Raw genomic sequence first — 11,180 nt, forward strand, 5'->3', positions numbered from 1 at the left:
AAATCGGAAGTCAAAATTAGTTTGGAAACGGCGCGAAATTCCAGGCACGTTTCTCCTTAATCCTCCTTGCTTTGGAAATTGAACTTTCAAGTGAAGGCAAGTTTTCTGAAATTACTTCTTCAGCTCTTCCTCGGGTGCAGGCTGCCCTAGGCCAGAGCTGCAGAGGTGCCGCCAGCCACACCATCCCAGGGAACTGTGGGGGCCCCTGCACAGGGCAGGGAGGCCTGGGGCCAGCGGGAGCATGGTTAGCAAGAGGCGATGATTTTTCTGGTTTTCGTGATAAAGTGTAAACCAATTCTGAAATGTCTTAGGGGCTGGAGAGATTCCGGCTGATCCCAAAAGACGGGAAGAAATTTCAGGGAGACAGATTGAGAGCCATAAGGCAAGTCACACAGTCATACAGACACACAGGAGCGGTGAGGAGGGGGTCCGTTCCGATTCCAGGCCCTAAACTCCGCCAACTACCTCCTCCCCTCGCTCCCCCACCTTCCCCGCCTGGGCCACAGTTGACTCCGTCCCCCCAAGAAAAGAACGAAGACAAAATCTGCCCTCTCTGCTTGGGATGAATGCTTAGGTTTAGCGACCTTGTGAGTCTCCCCTTTTAAAAAAGCAAAGCCACAACAGCCGAAAGACTCCCAACATAACCCAAGGACCCACAAGGACCGCAGCAGGCTACAGTCCCTGGTTGCACGCGAGTCTGGGGGATCTAGGCTAGGCATCCCCCGCGGAAAAAACCGGCCTTAGCCCCCTCCCCCTGCACCCTCTCCTCCTTTTCGCTCAGGATTCGGCTTCGGCTCTTTCCCGAAGGGCCTGTTTCGGTCTTCCCAATGTCCCTCCCGGAAAAAGCTCAGACCCAGCCTTGAAACGCTGCCCCAGCTCCGAAGGCAGCGGAGCCGCAGTGGAAGCGAAGGCCGGGCCGCTGCACCCCGGGGCCGCGAGCCAGGAGCGGACAAAAACACCAGTCTCTGGGAGTGATAAGAAAATGGAGAATACTGTATTTGCTTTAGAAAGTTTTTACATATAGATAAACACCAGTTTAAGATAACAGTAAAAGCGCCCTACAGGGAGTGAGAGATACCTCCAAAGCAGCTAAGAAATATTTGAAATAGCTTTTGCATAAGAATACTACTGTCTCACTCTCCGCTTTCACTAGCGACGGGGTCCCTTTTCCTAACCCGGGCCGCCGTGCCGTGCCGTGCCAGGTCGACGCTAGGAACACCGAGTGGGAGGGGAGCCCCAAAAAGGAAAGAGACGGGTGAGCAGGGAGGGAGGGAGGAAGCGGGAGGAAGAGGAAAGAGAAAGGGAGAGGAGAAAAAGCAAGATCATATACAGGCAATTTCTACACATAGATTACAAACTGGGAAAATGACCGATCATTAAGATATACATAATTCATATAAAATTTTGAAATAAAAATAAAAATCTGTTACAGTCATAACTATTCTTTTTCCACATTTATAACCAGTACCCACACAGGCAGTGACAGAGTGGAGAGAAAAAGGTGCTTACGAAGAAAATGATTGTCTGCTGAACAAAAAAACAGAAGATTGCATCTTGTTTGACCAATACTTGGACTTAAAAACAGAGAAGAGAGAGAGAGTGAGAGAGGAGAAAACAGAGAGAGCGCAACAAAAGGCAAGAAACATTTTCTATTTCCCTCTCAAGGAGTTCTATTTTTTCTTTCTTTTTTTAACAAATTTGGAACGGAGGTGGTGGGTTTTTGTTTTGGGGTTTTTTTTTTCTTTTTTCTTTTTGTCTGTTTTGCTTTTGTAGTCTTGTCGTCGTGGCGGCTGGCTTTGTATAGTCGACTCTTTTTAAATCATTTTAAACTAGAGAGAATATTTTCCCAGATACAAATAAATCGTCATGCAGGTGGGGTGCCGGGTCCATGGGAACCGAAAGGAGAAGCCGTGCTTGTCCTAGAAAGTATACAATTGTCACCTCTTTTATGTTTTCTGCTGGCAACATCAGCGTTTGTGACTGTCTGTTGGCGTCCGGGTCCTTTGGGGTGGCCGTGGTAGTAGATGGTGGCTGGGGGTTGTTGATGGTTTGCAGTTAATTTGTTACTTTTCTTGGTTTTTATATATTTTTGGCTGGGGTGGGAGTGTGTGTGGACTTGTGTGTGTGTGTGTGTGTGTGTGTGTGTGTGTGTGTGTGTGTGCGCGCGGTTGTGTATCCTGATTTCGGTTTGCTCTGGGGATGGAGAAGGAGGAAGAGGAGGAAGAGGAGGAGGGTTTGGAGAAGGAGGGAGAGGAGGGGACTGAGCGGGAGGAGGGAGGCCTTGGCTATCATACATCACATTCCGAGTCGCTGGAGGTTACCGAGAGGATGGAGGTGCCGGTGTCCGCGCGCTCCGTCAGGCTGGACACACTGGTGGTCGGGCTGGCCGCCGTGGACGGCGACTCTGCCGAGCCGTGCGTGGGGCAGCCGGGCTCGGCCAGCGAGCGCATGCCGCTCGGTCCGATGGCCTGGTGCTGGAGCCTGCGGGAGAGAGAGAGCCGCGCCCTCCCTGACACAGCGGCCGGTCACCCGGCTCCCCTGCGCCTCCTCCCAGCGCCCGCACCGCCAGGAGACGGGCCTGCCGCTGCCCGCGCTCCCCAGCCTCCCCAATCGCGCGCCCCTAGCCGCCGCCCCCCGTCTCCGCTGCTTTCTGCGCTCATGCCCTCCTCCAGGCACCCGGCCTCTCCTTGAGCGCCCCAGAACTTCTCCAGCCCAGGTCTTGGCTCTCGGTATCGGGAGCTTCTCAAGGCTTCCCACACAGGGGCTGGCCTCGGAGAGAGGTAGAACACGAGGCCGGCCTCCTGGGGAGGGGTGGGCGCACACAGCACAGGACACCGAGCCCTGGAGGAGCAGAAGTCGGGGAGGGACAGGGCGCGTCTTCCTCCCTAGATCCTGAGTCTCTTCAGACTCGGTGGGCTTCCATGGGATCGGTAGGGTTCCCGCAGTGCTTCCTGTCCCTGCCTGCCTAAACACACAGCCAGAGCTGCGGGGTTTTTCACCCGCCGCCTCTCCCAGGCTGGACCGGCCAGCTTAGTTCTCTGGATCCCTGCGCAGAGCGCAGGATCAGGGGAAGAGAAAATAGGGAAGCTGGAGGCGGAAAAGTGGGGAAAGAGGAGGGAGAGAGAAAACGGTGAAGGGAAAGGCAGGAAAAGGAACGCAGAGCAGTTTCCGGGGCTGCTCCCTTTCTGCGTCGGGATCCTACTGCCTGAACCTAGTGTCTCCGAGTTCTCCCACAAGGAGGATTTTGCCTGGCCCTGGGTGCTCCCCCCTTCCGACGAAATGTGGGTTCCACAGGCAGGGATGAGAGAGCTGTGACTCAGGCCTGAGCCACCTAAACCCAAACGCACTCCAGTAGCTCACACCCAGCCTCCAGCCACCAGCAACTGTCAGCTGAAGGCCCTGCTCCCTGCGGTATACCAGGCCCTGTGCTTTCCTAACTGGGCAGGGACACAAGCTCCGTATCAGGGCTTTCACCCAACTTACTCCCTTCCTTCTCTTTCCCTCCCCACTCCTTTCCCCCTTCTCCGTCTTTCTCTATAGTTCTTTTTCTTCCTACTTCCCCCAGGCATAGCTCCACCGACGGTCAGGCCCAGCACAACTTTATAAATTTGTGGCCAACTTGCCAGCAACGGGGCTGTTCCTGTCCGCTTCTCACCTTAGAGACCCAAAGGGATGCTCCTTGGCTGGAGCAGGAGGGCAAGTACATGCACACGCACACACATACACATACACAAATACACACACTAGGCCTCTCCACTCCAAACGGCTCTCCTGCTCCTGGTCAGGCAATGTGCAATGTCGTGGGTAGGAGGCCGGCAGCCCAGTGGCCGCCGGCCTTTTCCTTTTGTGGCAGGGACCTAGGTTCACTTTACTCTCCCTGACGTTCGTGGACTCCTCTCAGTTTTTGCAATGTGTGGAAATATGAACCACATGGCAAGGAATGATTTCCTTCCCTCCTTGTCTCTAGGCTCCAGAGGAGCACCGAGCTGGGGCCGGGACTGAGGAGGCGGGCTCGGGTGCAGCGCAAGGCTACGGCTCCCAGGGGCCAGGACCAGGGCCTGTGGGCACTCGGGCCGCACGCACACACTCTCCGTCCTGACGAGAGCCCCTCTAGGGCCAAGCAGTCAAGAAATCCACAGCCCGCCTCCTCTTCCACACGTCCCGGGCAAGCGGAAACTTTCTCCACCTGGCCAGGGAGTCGCGGCTTCTCTGGCACTCGGCGGCGGCCCCTACCATGCCCCGCTCGCCCCCATTTCAACCCCGCTCCCTTTCCCGGCCCCGGAGGCTGTAGCCAGGCCGCGGGCCCCGCCATGCCACTGACCTGTTCTTGGCCGCCGCGGCGCGGTCGCGCTGCCGCCGGTTCTTAAACCAGTTGCCTACTTGTGTGGGAGTGAGGCCGGTGGCCTGCGCCAGTTCGCGTTTCTTGCTGGGGTTGGGGTAGGGGTCCTGCAGGTACCACTCCCGCAGCAGGCTCCGAGTCCGCTCCTTGAAGCAATGCGTCTTCTGCTCGCCGTCCCAGATGGTGCGCGGCAGCGGGAACTTCTTGCGCACGCGGTACTTGTCCACCGGGCCCAGTGGGCGGCCGCGCAGCTTCTCGGCCTCCTGGTAGTGCGCCTCGAGCCACATGGCCTGCAGCTTGCCGTGGGACTCCTTGGTGAACTTGTGGTTCTCCAGGATGTGGTAGAGGTCGCGGAAATTGCCCGTGTGGAAGGCGACCACGGCGCGCGCGCGCAGGATCGACTCGTGTTTGTTGATGGCCTCGCACGCCCCAGGGGCCACGGGCAGCGACCAGAGGAAGCGGCCCAGCCGCTCGATGTCGCCCGTCTCCTCCAGCGTCTCGCAGACGCTGGCCACCTGCTCCGGCGAGAAGTTGAGGGTGGGCAGCTGGAACATGGACAACTCTTCCGGGGGGGCCCTGGAGCCGCCGCCGCCGTCGCCGCCGCCTGCTCCGCCAGCACCGCCGCCTGCCGCACGGTTCCCGCCGCCGCCGCCGCCGCCGCCTCCCGCACCGCTCCCGCCGCTTCTTTCTGCCTATGTGAGCACTAACAGTGGCGAGGGGGGAAAAGGAAAGATGAGATCATGGGGCCCACCGCGCACCGACCCTGGCGGCGGCCTCGGTGACCGCCAGGATCCCATATTCAGGGGCATCTGACACCCGGGAGCCCGAGCCCGGGACCCAGGATGCTGGAGGCCGTTCTGGCCTCTCGGTGGGTGCCCGTGGCCTACATTCACCTCAGTTGGCGCGGTCGCGCTGCCGCCGGTTCTTAAACCAGTTGCCTACTTGTGTGGGAGTGAGGCCGGTGGCCTGCGCCAGTTCGCGTTTCTTGCTGGGGTTGGGGTAGGGGTCCTGCAGGTACCACTCCCGCAGCAGGCTCCGAGTCCGCTCCTTGAAGCAATGCGTCTTCTGCTCGCCGTCCCAGATGGTGCGCGGCAGCGGGAACTTCTTGCGCACGCGGTACTTGTCCACCGGGCCCAGTGGGCGGCCGCGCAGCTTCTCGGCCTCCTGGTAGTGCGCCTCGAGCCACATGGCCTGCAGCTTGCCGTGGGACTCCTTGGTGAACTTGTGGTTCTCCAGGATGTGGTAGAGGTCGCGGAAATTGCCCGTGTGGAAGGCGACCACGGCGCGCGCGCGCAGGATCGACTCGTGTTTGTTGATGGCCTCGCACGCCCCAGGGGCCACGGGCAGCGACCAGAGGAAGCGGCCCAGCCGCTCGATGTCGCCCGTCTCCTCCAGCGTCTCGCAGACGCTGGCCACCTGCTCCGGCGAGAAGTTGAGGGTGGGCAGCTGGAACATGGACAACTCTTCCGGGGGGGCCCTGGAGCCGCCGCCGCCGTCGCCGCCGCCTGCTCCGCCAGCACCGCCGCCTGCCGCACGGTTCCCGCCGCCGCCGCCGCCGCCGCCTCCCGCACCGTTCCCGCCGCTGCTACTCGCCAGAAGTAGGGAACGGTGGTGAGAATCGGCGAAGTTTGGCAACAAGAAGTGGGAGGAATAGAGGTCTAGGGGGGAGCGGAATACCATGGACTGACCTGAGAGGAGAGGAGAAAATTCAGGGAGAGGAAGAGAGAGGGGAGGAAGAGGAGGAGAGGGGCGAGGAGGACCAGGAGGAGGGAGAGGAGAGGGGGGAGGAGGAGAGGGGAAGGAGGGGGGAGCAGGAGGAGGAGGGGGAGGAGGAAGGGCGCGAGGGACACCCACACCCCGCACACATCCACACGCACACGCGCCCGCGCAGCCACATAGAGAGGGAGGAAGGGGAGCGGCCCGGCGCGCGCGCGCAGAGGAGGACGCCGGCGCGGACGGGGAGAGGGAGCGGAGAGCCAGCCGCCGCCGAGCCGAGATGCGGCGAGGCCACGGCAATCGCCCTAATGACAACGGCTCATAATATCTCCCCTAAATCCACAGTGAGTGCAGCGTTGAAACATTTTGTTTCGCTTTTCTATTGGTCTGTGGCGTGTCGTTGTGGCGTTGCCACGACAACCGCTGCCAATCACTGTCAGCCCTGCCAATCAATACCGAGAACGTAAGGACGGTTTTACCACTTAGCCAGAGTCGGGGGGAGGAGGAGGAGGGAGCGGGAAGAGGAGGAGGGAGGAGAAGGAGAAGGGGGGAAAGAGAATTTTTTTTCATCTTTGCAACTCTTAATCTCGCCACTTCCCCTTCCTCTCCTCTCTCTCTCTCTCTCCTTTCTCTCTAACTTGTCTCTGAGCCGCCTCCTTCCCTTTTCCCTAAAATAGTTGATCCAGAAATTCAAAAAGCCATGGGCACGGGTCGTTGAATGGGATGAATTTCCTTGGGAGGCAAGAGGCTCCCCCTGCCTCCGGAAGGCTGAGAGGAGAGGCCGCCAGCCACCCAGGGCACGGTTTGCACACGGTGTGCACGTCGGGCGTCCTCTTTCTGCCTATGTGAGCACTAACAGTGGCGAGGGGGGAAAAGGAAAGATGAGATCATGGGGCCCACCGCGCACCGACCCTGGCGGCGGCCTCGGTGACCGCCAGGATCCCATATTCAGGGGCATCTGACACCCGGGAGCCCGAGCCCGGGACCCAGGATGCTGGAGGCCGTTCTGGCCTCTCGGTGGGTGCCCGTGGCCTACATTCACCTCAGTTCCCTCTGCATCAGCTGGGCTTCTCTCTACTCTGCCCCCAGCCGAGGAGCCTTGATTTCCTCCATCACCCTGTGTTTTAGAGTATCGGGGGAAGCAACAGTGCACCTCTTTCCATCTTAAAAAGCAACCCGACGCTTACTCTTTGTTTCTCCCCAGACTTCGGCCGCCTCCCTCAGGAGTTGTGGAGAAGCACCAGGAGCCGTGAAACCCTCCAGAACCCTGGGAGTCCGTAGATGCCCACTCCCCCCGCCATACACACCAGAAGGAGTTCTGGGCCTACAGGCCAGCCCCCCCAAAACACCCAGATTTTGGAGGCCACCTCCAGGAAGCGAATAAGGCCGAAAATTACTTGTTTGCTCATATTGTAAAAAAAAGAGAGAGAGAGAGAAAAGAAAGAAAAAGAAAAACCTGTCTAATTTCTCCAGAAAAAGTAACACTGCAACCCTAAAACAGATCCCCAGAGGCCTGTAGAATGCACATGGCACTCCCTGCCTCCGACCACCACAGCCCCCAGGCCAGGCATGAGTATTTATTCTTAGGTATGTTGCTTTTAAGAAGATGTAATCAGCATCTTGAGCCGGGCCTCCCTTTGTGAGGCTTCTGTAACTATGGAAGTGTGATTTACGCAGATTTGTCGGGGTCAGAGACGTCTTTCCCCACGCACTGTGTATATTTAGACAGGACTCGGTTTGGTGTTAAAAAGTGTATATGTTGAATGGATTCACACACAGTAGCCAACAATGCCCACATTGTCGGCCCGTGTACAACGCGTATTGAAACGCAGCGCCCAGACTTCAACTAATCTGCCCTCAATAAAGCTGAAATAATTATCCTAAGCTGCCTTTCCAGAAGAGAAATCATTGAGGAATTCAAAACTTTTTTTTTTTTTAAGATCTTTTCTGCATTCCGATGCAGATCTGGGGGCGAGGCACCGGGTCCACACCACTTTGGAGATCTCAATAAGGGAAGAAAGAAAGAGAAATTGAGAGAGAATTTAAATGGGGGACCTAACGTGTCTGGAGCCACAGGGTCCCAATCCTTAAACTCTGCGCTTAGGCCCTGCTCGGGCCTTGACTTCCGCAGCACCAGACCTCGAGGGCTGAGCAGTGCGAGCAGTCTTGGCGGCACCAGGGCCTCAGGGAGGCTCTGGGCTGCGCTGGGAGCCCATGCTGGCTCACCCAGCCTGATGCAGCCGAGGACAGCGGGTCCTAAACTCGCTGAATTGGGCAGAGAAATATTCCGCAAAGGGAAGACCCTCCAAGCCTCACTTCAGTGGTCTCTGCCCTGCATACATCTTCCTCCCAGCCGGGAGCCCTTTTCCACTCAGCTGCGAAGCTCTTGGCGGTCGTTCACTGCCGGCCCAGAAAGAGCCCAAAGGTTGGGACACAAAAACAGACACTTCATCTTTTCTTCCCACTCCCTTTCTCTCGCAGGGGAAGGATTATAGGCTGAAGGGTGGGAGGGGAAGGGGCAGGAGGAGGAAGCGGGGGAGGAAGGAATGAAAAGGGGGAGGGGAGTGGGTATTGTGCCGCGTGTGGGGGGAGAATTCCTACGGGTGGGTTTCCGAATATTGTGTTCAACTTTTTGAAAGCAGCTCGTGACCCCGAAACTGCATCCCCCGGAGCCGGGGACCCAGGCGCCGGGCGGGCGGGCGAACCCGGCCAGTCCCCTCCCCGTCCCGGCAACCCCCGCCTCCGGGTGGGGGCGACCTGTCCTCTCCCCGCTGCCGGGCCAGCCCCAGAGGGAGGCTGGGCAGGTGCCGCGGGCTCTGTCGAAAGCGCTGAAATCGAAAACCGTCATCACTCGGAGAACCGAGGCAAGGGGGGCTGAATCTCCGCTCTGCGACACCCCTGCCCCCAGCCTCTGCCCAGGCGACTGCCGACCCGCCACATCCCGACTGCTCGGGTGGCGGCCGCGACTGGGAGCGAAAGCCGGGCGGAGGGCAGCGGCAAGTCGCGCGGCTTTGTGCGGCGGGACCTGGCGGGGCGGGTGGCAGCCCCGGGCTGTCTGTGCCGCCCCGCAGAGCCGAGCTCCGCGCCGCCCACCGAGCCCACCTCGCGGTCCCGTCGCCGCCAGCGCCTCTGCTCTGGTTTGAAGCACCGCGCCCGCCTCCTGGAGCCCGTAAGTTGAGAGTCCCGAGAGCTGGGCAGGAAGGCGGGGCGGCTGGTCGAGCCGTGCGGATGGTCGGACTGGCTCCCGGCACATTCCGCAGGGGCTCGGTCTAGGGATGTTGAGGGCGTGTGTTTGGGTGGGTCTAGGGATGCTGAATGTGTGTTTGGGTGAAAAGAGGAGCTGTCGAGCACCAGAACTTCCCCTCCCAAATTCCCAGGCACTGGGCATAAGGAAGGAGGGTAAGAGCAGAGGGACCTCGGGTTCCAGGGCCCAGGCCGCCTACTTTGCTGATCTGGGGACTCCTAAAGGGGGTGGAGCGCAGAGGGCGCCTTCATCCTGGGTTCCTCAAAGCGGCCAGAGGAGGTGGATAGGTCAGCCCATGGGGCCTCGAGGTCTCTCCCCTGGCCTCTGGCTGCTCAAATTAAGGGGTCTGGGACTTGGGCGGGTACAGGCTGAGGTCACCTGTGCAGGACAAAATTGCCGCCATCGTCCCCTCTTCAATTCCAACCCCAGCGATCGGAAGAACAGCGTTCAGTTGGTGCAGAAGAGAAGAGAGGGTGTTTGGGCTGGAGAGTTTTCTCCTCCTACCAGGCCCATTGGCCATTTATTTACAAATGTCAGCCCCAACCTCAGCACTGGGAAAGTCTGAACTCCACCAGTAGAAGTGCCTGAGAGACCCCCCACTCTCTCCTTGTTTCGGGTTCCAGGAAAAGACAAGGAGTCTGCAGAGACCGGGACAGCTGCACCCACTCGGCCCTGCTCAGCTCTAAACAGCAGACCCAGACGGCTGGGCGGGGGTGGTTTGTCCCGGGGGCAATGTCCTCTTCCGCCCCCAGGACGTCCCGAGGTGGGAGCTGGCCGGGCGGCGGGCGGTCTGTGCCTCCCCGCAAGCTACAAACTGAGGCGTTTGGCGCGGGTGGCCAGGGAGGGCGCAGGGGAGCGCAGCACGCAGGCGGGGAAGCCGCGAAGCCCTTCAAGGACCCCATTACTTTCCTTTGAAAAACAACAACAACAACTGCTCCCTCCCCGAGCCCCCGCCCCCCGCCTTAGCCTCCGGGGACCCGCGCTCCAAGCAATTGTCGCCTCGGACAGTAAACACAGCTCAGTTGCCTCAACTTTCTCCGTGCATAAAAGTTCCCGGCGTGCGGGGAAATTTGAATATTTGATCAGCCCCTTTGAGTGACCCTCATTAGCCCGGCGCCCTGCTAAGGCCCGGCATTGCAAGAAAGCTGCTGCGCCCGGCATTTGTACGCCTTGTTAGCGCTGCTTAATGAAGCCGCCCCGACGGCTCAAAGGCGGCCTCAGGGGCTGGCGGCGCGCACCTCTCGGCACCCCGCTCTGCCTAATGAGCCCGGCGCCCGCTAAAGGCCTCTCTATCCCCCACCCACCCCCCACATTCTCAAACAAGGGAAATTTGGCTCTGTCTTGGGCCATGGCACCTTCCACTGCCAGGCCCAGGAGGGTGGGTTCTGTGGTGACCCAGCCCCAACAGAGAGGGGCTGGAGACTTGAGTTATAAGAGCCATACTGATTGTGGCTTTTGTGGCCTCAGGATCTAAACCAGGGAGTACACTGCCAAGCTCTCCTCAAGAGGGCCAATTGCAAATCTATTAATTACCCCTGTTCCTTAAAGGTTCATCTGGACTAATGTTGGGATGGCAGAAGGCAGATGCCCAGGGGAGGGTCAGCTTTCCATCATCCTCCCTCCCCAAGTTCCTTTGGTTTTCACTGCCCAGGAGGCCACACACTTCTTCCCAAGGATTCTCTTCTAACTGCCGCAGCTAGTGTGCTAGAGCTTGGATTTGAGAAAAGGTGGACAGCTAGCTCCCCAAATCATCATTGCCCCTACCATCCACAGAGCCCAAACAGTCAAATGTTATGACAGTTGGCAGTAGAGAAGGCAGAGTATCACAGCCTATCTACCTCCACCCGCCCCCCCCCCCCCCCCCCCCCACCACCCCCCCCC

General features: G+C 59.0%; 2 protein-coding genes across 2 annotated transcripts in view; both read right to left on the bottom strand.

The window, feature by feature from the left end:
- Positions 1-2,233: 2,233 nt before the first annotated feature.
- Positions 2,234-4,893, bottom strand: LOC103608123 (homeobox protein SIX3). Its single transcript, XM_008592596.1, has 2 exons — positions 4,322-4,893; positions 2,234-2,481 (listed from the first exon to the last, which is right to left on the bottom strand). The coding sequence occupies exons 1-2, from the start codon at positions 4,891-4,893 to the stop codon at positions 2,289-2,291; spliced, it is 765 nt and encodes a 254-aa protein (XP_008590818.1). The 3' UTR covers positions 2,234-2,288.
- A 340-nt stretch (positions 4,894-5,233) lies between these two features.
- The window catches only part of LOC103610192 (homeobox protein SIX3-like), a 9,483-nt gene continuing 3,536 nt past the window's right edge, over positions 5,234-11,180 (bottom strand). Inside the window, exon 2 of the mRNA XM_008594432.1 lies at positions 5,234-6,027. Coding sequence (XP_008592654.1) covers positions 5,234-6,027 — 794 coding nt within the window. The remainder of the gene's footprint in view (positions 6,028-11,180) is intronic.

The sequence above is a fragment of the Galeopterus variegatus genome, unplaced genomic scaffold, assembly GCF_000696425.1.
Source record: "Galeopterus variegatus unplaced genomic scaffold, G_variegatus-3.0.2 Scaffold13, whole genome shotgun sequence".
NCBI lineage: Eukaryota > Metazoa > Chordata > Mammalia > Dermoptera > Cynocephalidae > Galeopterus > Galeopterus variegatus.

Excerpts from the sequence above, each read along its gene's own strand:
- LOC103608123 (XM_008592596.1), bottom strand. The coding sequence starts at position 4,893 with ATGTTCCAGCTGCCCACCCTCAACTTCTCGCCGGAGCAGGTGGCCAGC. Across the intron at positions 2,482-4,321 it reads GCCGCGGCGGCCAAGAACAG|GCTCCAGCACCAGGCCATCG; the intron begins GTCAGTGGCATG and ends TCTCTCCCGCAG.